Raw genomic sequence first — 15,368 nt, forward strand, 5'->3', positions numbered from 1 at the left:
GATGAGAAGCAAGACTGACTTCCTGATCATTTCCTTTCTCTCAGGGGAGCTGACTTGTTTGGTGTGTGTGTGTGTGTGTGTGTGTGTGTGTGTGTGTGTGTGTGTGTGTGTGTGTGTGTGTGTGTGTGTGTGTGTGTGTGTGTGTGTGTGTGTGTGTGTGTGTGTGTGTGTGTGTGTGTGTGTGTGTGTGTGTGTGTGTGTGTGTGTGTGTGTGTAAATGTGAAAGAAAGAGAGAGAGAGAGAATATGATTATTTGTGTTCCCAGCACCATCATCCCACTCCTTCTGTAATGGTCAGATTTCCTTTGAAAACACATTCGGTATTCAGTATTATTCTACTGCAACTCATACATCCTGTTGCACCTTTCACATATTTTATTTTTATTGCAGTATAAAAAACATCCATAGCTAAAAAAACCCAAACAATTCCCACGAACTCCAGCGGTTTTACATACCGTGACACGGACATGAACGAGCTGCAAGTGGGATGTGTCGAAATACTTCTCTCTGTATCTGGGATTAAGTTTTGTCTGATGTGTCACGGCTTCCTAAAGTAACCTGGCAAGGTTGGATTCCAGTGACGCAGGAAAACTGCAGAGCAAGAAGCGTGTAAATTGCAGGCATAATTTCTTACAGCAGACATGTCATTTTGTGTTTCCCTGTATGAAAATAATCCTGTGCCAAAATGTTAGTTCTCACATAAAAGCTTATTTTTCTTTTTAGTTTTTCTCTCTTACACATACAGAAAACATGAAGACCTCTGGCTGTCCCCATGAACGAGTGCTGTTATTATGAACTCTGTATTGGGCTGTCGAGCAGGATAACAGAACTGAAACCACTTTGCTTAAACTGCTAGATATTATCTTGTACTTTAAGTAGTTCTGGTCTTATTAACTCCCTGCCTGTTTTTTCATGTTTTCATGTTACTGTGTAAATCTTACTTGACCTGCAGTAATAAGAGCGTGGGAGTGTTTTTTTCTTCAGAGGAATTCTGTCAACCTGAAACGCTTTCACAGCCATGATTATTTCTCTCTCTCTGGCTGAGTCAGTCTTGCTGTTGGGAATTAGGGCCAAATAAAGCTGCCTGGCTCTGTATGGCTCAGACAGGAGGGAAATTCAGTGGAGGTGTGACTTGTTTGCAGCCTGCATATGGAGATTTTCTTTGTTGTTGTTTTTTTTGGTTTGGCTGTTTAGTTGCATTGCTGAAAGTTAAATGTTATGATGTCTCTGTCGATTGTGGAAGTGTGTTGAGCTTTATTCAAGCCACTCCATTTTGACAGAGCTGCCCTTGATTGTAACGGCAGACATTGAAGAGCATGTTAAAACAGTGTCTTCTTGACTCCTCTGAATTGATATTTTTGCCTTTTGGTTTTATACTTGTGTCTATAGGGCCTAATCAGTGTAGTTGGTCTGGTAATGTTATATTTTCTCCATTCCTGTAACTAATAACTGTGATACAGATATGTTTTAACCAGGGCACTGTGATGTGCAGGGCAGTGTTGCACTGCAGAGTTGTTACTGTGTTACAGCGTTATCTGCAGCAGTTAATGTAGTTCAGCAGGGTATGCCAGTAAAGAAACGGCCCTTTACAGGAATTATATGAGTAATGTTGAGTAATATTTTGGGTTGCAGTCATTTAGGCGTAAGGGTTCAGTAAATTTCCATGTTCTTCCCTCCCTCCTGCTGTCCCTCTACCCCAGAGGCAGCAAGGTGTCTCCTTCCATACTGTATCTGTCTTCGCTTTTGTATCAATACCGAAACATTCCTCACCATGTTTTTTGGTTTTAGGTGTCAGTCGCATTGACACGTGAAAACAGTATCAAGTTATCTGTGAGCTTGCATATGTTTTTGTTGTGTCAGTATATGATGCCTCACAAAAGTCGAGAATAACTTCAGGCTCATGGTTTCTCACTACCAGTTATCATTAGCCTTCCTGTTTGTTTTATAGGTCATACAGTAAGGACATATCGTGCCACGTATGTGACAGTGAAAGCAATTGTGGTGGTAAAAAAAAGGTTGCACTAAATATTTACAACAGCTTCTGGATTATATGAATGGATCAAAACTGTTTCTCACTCCCCTGCGCTTATAAAAAAACCCAAAGTTGTTAAGACACTGAGTTTTGGTTCAATTGTCTCACCGGTGCTAAATTTAGCTTTTTATTTCTTTAATTTTAGTAAAACCTGGAAGGGAGATGACAGATTGATGTACCTGACCCACATGCCTTGACCACACAATGTTCACATCCACTCCGCACCCCGTTTCCTTCATTCTTTCTCTCTTATGCGCCCCCTCCAACTCCAACACACACCAACGCCCCTCTCCTCTGCTTTCTTGAATGCAGTGTTGGACAGTGGCCAGTTCACTCGAGGCAGGAAGACTTGAATGAAATGAAATACGACTGGCGACCGTGCAGAGTTCAAGTACAAGTACACATCTGGGCATACACTTATGCCAAATAAACTGAGTGCACTCTTCATCGTGTTTATGTTGAGCACAAACAGTCAATGACGCTCCAATTGTTCAAGGGCTTTTTCTATGAATATCTGTTTAAAACATACTTCCTCAAGTGACCTTTTGTGTTACAAACTGGAAACCCAAAATATTACTACCAAATCTAAGAGATTTGCCCGTTATCTATCTAATCTTATATGTATGTAGTGATCAAATGACGTTGTGATGTGTTTATTGGACAAAAGTCACATAAAAGAAGGAAAGTAGATATCCTTTAAGTAATAGATACAACAGAAAGATACAATTATATATCAACTTGTAAACATCGATTCTGCAATTTTGCCTTTAATAATGTGATGTGCTTCTCTTTCTATGTCTCTTTCTCTCTCTGTAGTGGATGTGATCATCAGCAATCAGGTTTTATTACCCAAAAGTTGGGAGCAGCCCATGGACCTCAGTGTCACCCAGCGGTTGGTACACCCAGGCCCAGATTCGGCAATGCTGGCCCCCCACCCTCCCTTCTTCCTGGGACACCTCTCCTCTCAGCATTGCTCCCAGTTTTCCCAACAGCACTTGCAGGTAAGGACAAATGTGAACATCAGAAGAAAAACCTTCTTGAGCCAGTAAAGGCGGAGGGTGAGGAAGGGAATCTTCAGCAGTGATAGAAAGTAAAAATGAAAATCACATTTCTGCATAATCAGGATTCAAGACCAAAAGACAGACTGAAAATGGTAGATAGAGTGATTGCTGCTGTACTCTTACTGTGATTTTATATTTCTTTAGTCTAAAAATGAAGTCTTATTTTCAGTTATATATAGGTATGTGTTGCCTTGTGAGAGACTGTGACAGCAGATATGTTTGTCTCTTTCAGTCTCACACATTCACAGCCCAGGCTGATTAGACTGGTCAGTGTTAATATCTCTCTTTCCTTTTCAGTATAACATTGAACAAAGGCAAAGAGAGATGGAGGACGATAAAAGAGAAGAGCTGCAACAGCTGATACGAAAGAGTAAAAATGAGCAAAGTGAGTATTTCTTCATACTGTAATGTGTTTTTGTAAGTTCTCTGAAAGCCCATTAGGTTGTTGACGTGCTCTTCATCTGAGTCATAGAACACCGTATGTTTCAATAAAAAGGGGGGGATTTCCAACAGTACTGTGGTGTATTCTCAGATTCCAAGGAAATCGTACTCATATCAAACCAGCAAGCCTGTTTCAGGAAACACTGTGAGCTGTTTTTATTTTTTACCATGTAGAGGAAATGAAGAAAGTGACAAATATCCTGAATCCTACTTTTGAAGTTCCCTCAGTGCTTATTGAGACTGCAGCAATAACAACCTTGTTGTGAAAAACTGTTCAAATTAAGTTATTAAAACAAATGTTCTCATTACTTTATATATTAGCCCCACTCTTAACTAGAATATGAATAGAAAGCTTAGAATAAAATAGTAATTATATTATAAATGCAACAAAATTAGGAGCGCTGCCCTTGCTTGGTGCATTAAAAACGCAATACAACGTAGTCTCACTCAACCACACAACACAAGTCAAGCAACTTACACAAAAAACACAGCGCTGCCATCTCACATGATTGAAGTCTCTGTTCTTGATGGAGTGACTTTATTGACTGGCAGGTGCTGTAGCCAGTCCTCTGGTGAGGCAGAAACTTCGGGAACACATAATCATGAAGAACCAGCCCACCCATGATAGAATCACTCCCAACCACAGTAGTCCTACATCAGGATACAGGTGAGTGAGGCCCTGCTCTAAGATTATTGATTTCTTTAACATGACATAGTTGCTGCAGACTTTAATGATTGTGACGTTTCTTTGTTATAATACTGCCCCTTTTAATTTGGGATTTAAATAAAAGCAATTAACTGAAAGAAAATACCTTATTAAACCAAATCTTCTGGTACCCATTGATCTGTTATTGTTTTGGTTACCAAGGCTACCGGTGACAGACATGTCCCCAAAGCCTCAGGTCACACCTTGTGACCAGCGAAAGGACCTCCCCCTTCGCAGGACAGGTGAGTTGACTGTGGCTGTTTGTGTGTGTGATTGGGGTTCCCGCCCTGAGGTAAAAATTGTGCAGGTGATTTTCCACTTCAGATTTGTTTTGTTACGATGTGCTCTGTGTAATTTGAGTGAGACTCAAAGTCATCTGACTGCATACCTCAGAGGGATATTTTGTTCAGTGTGATCTTTTTCAGTGTCTCAGTAAACTGTCATTACATTACATATGAGTTTGATATGAATGAGCATACTCAGGAGTGTACTTTCCATCAACAAGGAAAAAAGTCATTAAGCACCAGGCCTGCAGGGCCAGAGAGATACTCAACAGTCATAAAAACAACAGTGACAATAAGACACAAAGACCAAAGCAGTTACATAACATTATCTAAGGTATGTGTAAAATGAACTGCGTGAGAGTCCAGAGCAGATCTCCTTCACTGTGTGAATTAGAGTGGGAGTGGTTTCATCTTCCTGTAGGTCTCAGCAGGCACACTCACCATTCAAAATGCCATTATTTATTTGCGTTGCCCTAGAACCTTGGGTGCCAGCACACACACATATCCTCCAGAGCTTTTTTTGGCCTGGCGACAACACAAAGCTGCCTTTTATGTGCTCTGAGCCAGCCACTGATTGATTGTTTTGTTTGGGCTTATTGAAGCCTGAGCAAAGTAAACATGGAACTTTTTTATGCCATTAACCAGGGTTGAGGCTTTTGCTTTGTTCAGCTGTGCGGCAGATTGCTTTAACTGGGTTTTGTTACGGAAATTGAGTGTATCATTATAGTTCATGCATTACCAAGTGGGTGCAGTCTTGCTGATGTACTGTACAAAATGTATAAGACAGCAGTCAGTTTATCATCAAGCTGCAAGTTTATGAGCTATATGTATGTTTCCTTTTTATGAGACCTGGGGGGATAATTACGTTCATGTCCAGGTGTGCATATGCTTCTTCGTGTATTGTGTGTGTGCATATGTTTCTTCGTGTATTCATTCATATTCGTGTGTGTGCAGTCTCTGAGCCCACTCTGAAGTGGAAGTTAAAGAAGCTCATCACAACAAGGCCCAACCCGCTGCAGCGTAAGATTAGTGCCCCTCCCGCTGTTAAGCACAGGACAGAAACTCTAGGTAAAGTATCTACATTTAGCAGGATCACTCTCATGATCTTCTGCTTCTGTTTTATTTGCACTGCTCTTTTGGCTATTTCAAGTTAATGTTGCTTTGATGTGCCATTTCCATCTGTGTTACTTCCATCTGTACAACATGACACACTTCAAAGGTGTATTTTTAGCAACACACATCCTGTAATAGAATACTGCACTGACACAATTTGATTCATTTTCCAATTTGATATGTGTTATCTTTTATTGCTGTATGAATACATCTGTTCTGACTGTGTTGGCTGCCACAAGTTGAGATGAGTGTATCGATTCTGTCACCCAGAGTCCTCTCCCAGCAGAAACAGCACCCCATTATCAGGGTGCAGCTCACCCAACGACAGCCTCCATTCGGACAACGGTGCGCTCCCAGTGGCCCACGAGGTACATTTACATTATTGCAATTTAGCATATAATCCATATTAGCCTATAATAAGTGCAAGTAGGGGGTTCAGTGCAAGACAAGATGTTAACTTCCATGCATCTCTGTCTTCCATTCCAAAAACCTGGTAGCCATTATTTTCCTATATGCATTCATTTTAAATATCTTTCTTTTAAAACTTTTGTTTTTTTTTAAATGAAACTAAGAATGAAACAGTAGAGTCCTACAGCACCTACAGTCTGTATAGTTACAGAGCAGTCCATGATCACAAGGTTTTTCCTTGTGATATTACCTCTACTCTTTGAAGGACAACATTTGAATGTTAATGAGGTGATTTTATGCTGTACAGTAATGTTTCCCAATGCTTTAAACAAGGAGATTTGAGAAGGTCAGATGGCCCATTGTACAAGAACACCTGTAACTTGATCACTTGTTATCTAATTAAAACATTCATATAAATTCATTTTATATTCACTTTACTAAGCTTATTTTCTTTGCTGGTTGCACTAGCAGTTTTTAACACAAAAGTCTTGCATGATAACCTTTTTAACAGAATCACATTTATTACTTGTGTGAAGGTTTTTATACTCTAAACTCAGCCCACTCTCTTAATATATGGTATTAAGGAAAGAAGTAGAATTACTTTTTTAAGGGAATGTGTGTGTTTATGTTTTTATGTTGAAAATGGTTTATGTGATCATTTGTATGTGACTATCTGCACAGATAAACTTTCTGATCAAACTTTTTTGCCTCATTCAGGTACAGAGGTTGCTGCTGAAGGATGGTAGTTTGGCCCACTTCACTTTGCCTCCCAACCCCACTGCCATGCCCAACATCACTGCTGGGCTGCCTGCACATGTAAGCAATGATACCCTCTTGTGTCTAACGCTTCTACGGATTCTCTCTAGAATCAATCACAATATTTTTATTGACTGGCTTATTCAGTTTTATCTCACAACAAAAACTACAAATAATTTGCCGAATCATTAACCAATTTATGAATCTATCTAAAAAGACTAAATGTCTAAAATAGTGCCTGCAGACTTGAACAGTTATAGAAACATGTGGTATATTCAGGCTTTCACTTCCCTCTTGATCTCTGTGTTACTTTCATATCTTGTGAATCAGTCATGTGTTTCTGTACTCATCTAATGATATTGTTAATGGGTTTGTTGATGACAGCACATTAAACTCTTGCATTATGCACTAACCTCCTATTTTTCTCATTTGTGTGATCTGCAACCATGATGAGTCTCTTAATTCCAGCATTGTCTTACCATCATCTCTCGTTTATTGCTCTCTTGTCTCCTCTCTGCCCAGGCTGACCTGCGACTAGCCAGGCCTCTGGCAGTATCTGCTTTGCCTCAAGTCTACCTGCCTCTGGAAGGAAGCAGTCCAGCCCTGGCTCAGCGCTTGCAGCCGGTGCTCATACTGGAACCACATACCGGGCTGGTGCACTCACAGCTTGTCTCCTGTGAGTTGTTACTGTAAATGTGTTGCACTACAGAAACAGAAATATCTCAATGCTTGGTGCTATGCACATATACATAACACATGCATTGGACATCCAGATGCTCACACAAAGGAACAAGTATAAATGCACATTGTAATAATCTTAACTATGGAGTAACTTAAATGGAAAAGATTGAGCGTAAGCTTTTATCTTGTCATTTGACAACAAGAAGTGATGTCATTCCTGCGGGTATTTCACCTTATTTGTTAGTAGCACATGTGTAGATTTTGGGCAGTCTATAGTATCTATAGTACAAATTTGTTGCAGTTCTTTATTTGCATTTGAGGTGGGATGCTTAATAATAGGAACTACTTGTACCTGTAAGAGAGGCATTACCATATATGTGGATGCACACTTATTTTTTGGTAGTAGTGAAGAAACTGTTTAAAGGTTTAATTCAATTCCAATTTTGAAAAAGAAAATATAGTAAAATGCCAACCGCAAAGTTGGATCCAGACCTTTGACCACTAAATCGACTAGAAGTCAACAGTTGTGTCGTTGAGGTTTTGAATCTGTCTGCCCATGAATAGATAGATTTGTTTGAGTCAGCATGCTCACAGGATTAAAACATTCATCATCAAGCACCCATCTTTGTGCCTAATTTCTACAAGGCTGGTGGGATTGTACAGCTCGCCACAAGCCATGGAAAGAGCCCCTTTTAAAAAAAGTTGAAATCCTACCTAATATTACCAACATAAGAACCATAAACTTTATGAACTTGGTGATCTGTTGTTTGAGCTTAAATCTGCAAAAGAAGATAGATACCTACCTGACTTGATGTTCTTAGATACAGCAAGAGGAATCATCCCAGTTGTGGAGAGTTCCCTTTTCATTTGCAAGAAAAATTGGATGGGTCATTGCTGGCGATGAGTGATTCAGTGGAGTTTACACTCCTAATACCTTTTAAAACATGCTCCCTGGATAATGTCATCCAAGTCACCTCTTCCATGTGATAATTATGTCAGAGGTAAGGAAGATTTCAGTCAGGAATTCAAGCAGTCTGTCAATGTATGAAGATATAATAGGTTTTAATGCACCATAATAAAACCATTTGGGTAGAACAGTATTCCAGAGAGGGACCACTATTTGCACCTTGGATTAAGGATTATGCAGTTAATGGACAGGGGATTTGTTAGAGATGAAACAGTTAGTTAGATGTCTCCCCTACGTTTTCACCAGCCAAAGGAAGGCCTCTAAAATAATCAACGTATTGCATACCAAGGGCTTGTGTCACTGTGGCAAAAGGAAACTACCATGACAGATTACTTCTTTGGGTCCATGCAAAGATTTTTAAAGAACCATCATAATGAGTTGGCACTACTATGAGAAGAAGGAACATGACAAATACATGTCTATTTTTGCGGTGTGCCACCCAGAAAAACCTGGTTTGACTGCATGTCAATGAATGATATCGTGCTTCCAGGGCTCAATCTCAGCAGTCCTCACGGTGTCCTCATCATGTTTGGGAAGGAACCTGACAATCCGACTGATATTTAGCCAATGTTTTATTCTTTTTTTGTTAGCAAAGAAAACAGGAATGTGCCACATTTCTTGTTGTATAGAGACAAACTCATCAACAACATGATGGATTACCATATGCACATCCATGTGTTTTGCAACTGCCCATTCCCAGCTGTCACTGGACTACAGAGAGCAGAACTCACTCTCTAGCTTGGATGTTGGCTGAAGTGGTTAAACAGTGCATAGTATTTCGACACTGACTGGTTATTTATACAAGTCGTGAAGATTTGACATCAATGTGAATAAATGTGTACAGAGAATTAAGCCGTCCAGCTTTCCAGACCAGTGGAGATATGTTCCCACAGAGACCAATCCACCAGACCATGATACAAGACATGTACTAGCAGGACAGCTACAGAGCACCAACTGGCTGGACCAATTTATTTTGTGCTTAAGCTTGAGAGTTCAGCATCAAAAAAATTCCTTTCAGCTGATCAATCCAACCACAGATCCTCAAACTCCATTCCAAGGACACAGCCATCTTGAGAAAGGTTTCAGTAAGGCAACTAAGCACTAGGTGCTTTGATTATTTCTCTTTATGGCATGTGATTGCAAAGGCCTTAGAGAAACTACGACATATTGCACAAGTTTTCCATAAATAGGCCACGAGCTGTGTAGGTTGGCATTTCTGCAAAAGAAGTCTCAGTGGTATTGAGTTTACAGTGACCGAACACATGAACATTAAGAGGGGGCATATGCAGAAGAGACTGTTTGCATTTAAACAAAGCGAGATTTGCCTTCGAGTTGTTCTCTGAAGCTCCAGACCTTTGCAGATGAACCCTTGGCCAAGGGGTCTTGGAGAGTGACATTAAAGGTGACTGTCCCAACAGCAAAAGATTGGCAGTACTTTTCACCTGTACAAGAACTGTCTAAATGACCTCATTGACTTAAATAGTGCAGGTTGTAAAAATGCACTGCACAGATTTTTCCTCATCAAGGCACTGCCAAAATAACTGTGGTCAGACAACAGCATCAGCTTGATTGGTGCTTCCAAGGACATGCACCTGAACATGCTGTTGAGACTGATGTGGAGAACCACCATTTCACTCAAAAATGTACTTGGGTCTTCACCCCACTCACAAACCCAACACGTAAGGCAGTTGGAAATGTATAGTAGTTCTCACATACCAACCTGCTTACATTACATAAAAACATTCTGGTCAAGGTGGCACAGAAAGTATTTTGGGGTACTCTTCAAAACAGACAGATGATAAGAAGAAAACCAAATGTTATGTCCCCCTCCACTTATAAATATCTTTTCCTTCTTTTTCCTAGAGTTGGACGTTTGAGTTTGACTGTACAAAATGATCAATGTGCAGAGTTTGATAGTAGAAAGCTGTTTTCACATTCATCTGCTGAAAGTGGAAAGTTTCCCTGAGCTCATTGAAAATCCAATTTTAGTGGGTGGGCCTGTTAGCATGATTTGCGACATCGCAAATAGTTTTGAAGCCATTTCTGGTCCAATATTCAACTTACAAAAGTGTGATGGGAAACCTGAAGCTTCCAGTGCACATACACTGAGAAAGGACTCTACAGTGAAGTAACAGACATCTTGTATCCGGCAGTTAAACTTCTGAAATGAAATATATTTGCATATTTATAGATTCTGAAATTGTAATGAGGGAGAAATAGGTATAGATGTAGGATTTAGTTTATTTTAATACTTATACTTATTTAATAAGATTATTTAACTTTTTTAATGGAAAAAACACATCAGACATAAATTACTGTTTTAAGCACAGTGTTTTACATCTTAAAACATGTTTGGAAGGAGTCTTTAAAGAAGGTGGTTTTGCTGAAAGATGAAAACACAAGAATAAATTGTCAAATGCAAATTAAGGCCTTTCCAAACACAGATGGTTAATTGAGGAACTTGGAAGTACCATCACATCCCACAAACCCTCCAGGACTTACCTTAGACCTGTTTCCTGAAGTCAAATGTAGTCTTGGTACAGAGGAAGTGATGGGAGGGACTTACTGCGAAGTGTAGTCTTTTATTTTGTTTTCTGAAATCAGGAAGAGATGTCATTCATGTAGGAAGTTGTTTCTTAGTCACATATGCTTTTTTGAGTTTGAGCAATAGTAATCACCCTTCAGTTCCCTTCCTGTGAAATTGACAGTGAGTGGATTTTTCTTTATGAACATGTTAGCACATATTATACACACACATAATATATTTATATATTGAAATTAGATTGCTTATTTCAGTACTAGGTTTACATTTGAGATGTAATGTTTAGTTTCTTACCTGAGTCTGCAAGAGAAGCATTACCAGTTATTTTATGTATGCTTATATTTGTAGTTTTTGTTTCTTTTTTTAAAATTATTTAAATCTTGACAGTAACAACAAAAAGCCTTTTTAATAATCATCAACAGCCATACTTAATTTCAAATCATCAGTTGTGGGTACATCAATTTCCTCTGTCTTGTACTACATTTCTTTTGTCTGTACATTATAAACAGCTCACGGGCGCCCTCTACTGCTGCTTGTTAGTGATGCTGTTTTGCTAACAATATAGCCATTCAGTGCAGAGTTCTACAGTGAAACTAAAATATTTTCCTTAAATTATGATTTTCCTTTGTGTGACCATTTCACTCTGCACTCCTTTTTTATTTCTCAGTGTGATATAAATAAATTACCTAGATTGACATAGATTATTTATCAAGATTATTCTTTTCATTCCCTTAGACCTTATCATTCCCTTCCTCCATTTCACTGTCCTTTTTCTCCATTCAAATCCCTTTTTTCTGAGTCAATCTTCGCCATGTTTATCTTCATCCTTTTTTTTATTTTTACAACCCTCCCCTTGAACCCTGAACCCCTGCCCTCATCTTTATTCACCAATAGAATGTGTTCCTCTCTCTCGCCTCCTCTCTGTAGTTCATGGTTTGAGCTCCGTCCCTCTGCAGCCTCAGCAGCCTCACGTGACTTCCCCCACCAGAAGAGAAGGCACAGTCACCTTGTCCTCCCACAGACCTCTGGAGCGAACACACTCAGAGCCTCTGCCCTACAGCCACTCACCCCTTCTGCATGCCAGCCATCACTCTCACACCCAGCACCAGCTGCCCCAGCAATGTCACAAGAGCGGGCTGGAGAGGTTCAAGCTGAATGCACATATGAGCAAGGTGAGAGGAGACAGGTGTGGACACAAACATGTCACACACAAATACACAAACTAATTAGTTCTAATACTGACAGTGGAAGATCTTTGATTAATTCTTTGGCTTCTTTGTGTGGACTTGTGCATGAACCTCCTGTAAAATAAAAAATAAAAACTTTATTAGAATAAACATAGAAATCATTTGTTATTGTCAGTTGTAGACCAGTATATCTTAAAGAAAACATTTGCAAACTTTAGATTGTTAAGACTGTAAAACTTCTATCTTATATCAGCCAATGAGCAAGTCCATTGAGAAGCCTCGCCTGACGCAGATCCCATCGGAGGACATGGACCTGGAGGAGATCGGATCAGGATCAGGGTCTGGTCCAGGGTCTGTGTGCGGCTCAGAGCCTGGCTCAGTGTGTGAGGAAGGCTATCGCAGGAGACAGAGCACTGCCAGCACAGACTCAGTTTATGACACAGAGTCCACTACTTCCTCTCGAGAGAGCTTGATTGAGCCTTCACATTCTGCCAGTCAGGTAATATAAACACTGTTGCATCTGCACACATGCACGCACATGCACGCACACACACATACACACACATACCCACTCTCAAACACACACACACACACACACAGAGCGTACCAGAAGGATGATGAATTACTTTTCCCCAAAAGAAAAACTCCTTAATACCTTAATGTTCTTTGTACTGGTAGAAAAAGTATATTGACATAAACTCCCTGATAATTAATTTAGTTTGATTAATGACCTCAGACATCAGACTTTAGGTTCAATTAACAGATTAACAGGCCATGCATTTTATGTCTTATGCCCAATAAAGCTCTTAGAGTAATTTATTTTAATAATTTGCCAACAGTTACATTTAATATTAGGAATCCGGTTTTTAATTGTTAAAGTCATTAATCGTATGACTAATGACAAAGAACAAAATATTATAGATTTTCATATTTTCTAGTGCTTATGTACATGAATTCACTTGCCTGAACCATGTTTTTGACATTAGGGGGCGCTGCGGCTTTATTTATACAAAATGAAAAGAGTGGGAATTACAGTTCTGTGGCAGGATGTTTGGCAATGCTAAATTTCTTTATCAGATGGTTGTTCTCGGCAAGCAGTATTAAATTGACCAAATAATGAGTAGTTGCGATATTCTAGAGACAGGCAATGGGCTTATGTTTATGTGGAAGTTTGTCTTTGACATGTGTTGCTGCTGTTTCATGCTGCTCTATTTCCTGTTATGTCCTTAACCCACTGTTCTGGGAACCACAGAGGCAGGTGATCCATAGACCAGGAATTCAGCTGGACTCCCCGAGTGTGCCTGTCCTGATGTGGCCTCACCAGCCTCTGGTCCGCACCCAGTCCTCTCCTGCTTCCACCTCCCTGCCTCCTCCTCCACATCCACCCCCAACTATACCCTCCCTGTCACTGTCCAGTCCTGCTGCAGACGTCCAGCTACGCTTCACCACAGGTGAGGAACACAGAAAGATTGATTGAGAAACTGGTGTGGTATATAGTATTAGCTATAATTCATGTGGGATTGGACTATGAAATCTGAGTCATCAAAAACAAGGTTAATAGGACTGTGTGTGTGTGTGTGTGTGTGTGTGTGTGTGTGTGTGTGTGTGTGTGTGTGTGTGTGTGTGTGTGTGTGTGTGTGTGTGTGTGTGTGTGTGTGTGTGTGTGTGTGTGTGTGTGTGTGTGTGTGTGTGTGTGTGTGTGTGTGTCTAGGTCTGGTTTATGATGCTCAGATGCAGAAGCACCAGTGTACCTGTGGGGACAACAGCCGCCACCCAGAGCATGCTGGGAGGGTCCAGAGCATCTGGTCCAGACTGCATGAAAGAGGACTCAGGAACCAGTGTGAAGTATGGCACAAACACGTACACACACATTAGTCAAGTCAGTTATATTTATACAGCTTAATATCAGAAATGTGCTTTAGAGCCTTACAATCTGACATACAACACCCTACCCTTACAATGTAGTATGTTGTACCACAGTCACTATTTTAAACAGAATATATATGTGTGTGTGTGTGTGTGTGTGTGTGTGTGTGTGTGTGTGTGTGTGTGTGTGTGTGTGTGTGTGTGTGTGTGTGTGTGTGTGTGTGTGCAGCGTATCCGCAGTAGGAAGGCCACTCTGGAAGAACTGCAGTCAGTACATTCAGAGAAACATGTGCTCCTGTACGGCACCAATCCTCTCCACCGCCTCAAGCTGGATAACCGCAAGTTGGCTGGTAAGATAAATAATAATAATGATGATGATAATAATAATAATACTATGATGATGATGATGATGATGACAAATATTGAATCACATCAATTAAATTCCTGCAGGAATCCTTTCTCAGCGGATTTTTGTGATGTTACCATGTGGAGGAGTTGGGGTGAGTGATATGTACACACACATGCACAATAACACACACCCACACGTACTTACACACACATATAACAGATGCATCACTGGCCCCTTTTAAACACAACTCATGTGGGAATCTTTCCACTTATCTAATTGCATTACTGAACAGCAAACATTACATGGCTGATTATGCCTCATTACACAATTAGGCTAATAATACTACAAATTGCTAATGCAATTGCTTTTGGCTAAGATAACTTTGAAACCCAATCAGAAATCAAAGGCTGTACAAAGGTGAGAGATGTGAGAAAGACAGAGAAAGTTGGGAAGAAGAGGTTACACAAAGCTCTTGTAGCTTGGAGGGTTGCGTGCCAGTGAAACTGCATTTTATTTAGAGGGAATGGTTGTGGAGAAACAGGGAATTAGGATACAGAGGAAGAAAGAGAAAATTTAATGTGAAGGTAGGAGAGCAGAATGGAGAAAATTAAATGAAGGACAATGAGAGAAGGAACAATAGAGAGAATAAAGAGGACAAAATACTTTTCTCCTTTGATACTGAAAAGCACAGGTAATGATGCCCCTGAGAAACTGTTGTGAAGCACAACTAGAACAGAAGAAACAGATAAGACGAGACAAGAAGAGAAGAGAAAAGGCAGGAAAAGAAGAAGGGGGCTGGGTGTCAGTTGATAAGACGACTGATCTGCCTGGATTTCCGGCCTTTGACTGCTCTAGTGAAGAGGGGTGATTGGAACAAGATGGCAGCGTCTGTGATAAAAGAAATTCCTCTGATTTCATTGTTCCTCTGCAGAACACCACCAGAAATGCAAGTTAAAAACACATAAGACTGGGTTTA

The 15,368-nt window shown here is 40.1% G+C and overlaps 1 protein-coding gene across 1 annotated transcript in view; it reads left to right on the top strand.

Moving 5' to 3' along the window:
• Positions 1-15,368, top strand: part of LOC133978146 (histone deacetylase 7-like) — a 46,250-nt gene that overhangs the window by 15,940 nt on the left and 14,942 nt on the right. The window contains exons 2-15 of the mRNA XM_062416506.1: positions 2,848-3,032; positions 3,390-3,477; positions 4,086-4,200; positions 4,402-4,481; positions 5,478-5,591; positions 5,907-6,004; positions 6,762-6,860; positions 7,323-7,476; positions 11,918-12,162; positions 12,431-12,676; positions 13,430-13,628; positions 13,889-14,022; positions 14,273-14,393; positions 14,494-14,543. Coding sequence (XP_062272490.1) covers positions 2,848-3,032; positions 3,390-3,477; positions 4,086-4,200; positions 4,402-4,481; positions 5,478-5,591; positions 5,907-6,004; positions 6,762-6,860; positions 7,323-7,476; positions 11,918-12,162; positions 12,431-12,676; positions 13,430-13,628; positions 13,889-14,022; positions 14,273-14,393; positions 14,494-14,543 — 1,928 coding nt within the window. The remainder of the gene's footprint in view (positions 1-2,847; positions 3,033-3,389; positions 3,478-4,085; positions 4,201-4,401; positions 4,482-5,477; positions 5,592-5,906; positions 6,005-6,761; positions 6,861-7,322; positions 7,477-11,917; positions 12,163-12,430; positions 12,677-13,429; positions 13,629-13,888; positions 14,023-14,272; positions 14,394-14,493; positions 14,544-15,368) is intronic.

The sequence above is a fragment of the Scomber scombrus genome, chromosome 3, assembly GCF_963691925.1.
Source record: "Scomber scombrus chromosome 3, fScoSco1.1, whole genome shotgun sequence".
Taxonomy (NCBI): domain Eukaryota; kingdom Metazoa; phylum Chordata; class Actinopteri; order Scombriformes; family Scombridae; genus Scomber; species Scomber scombrus.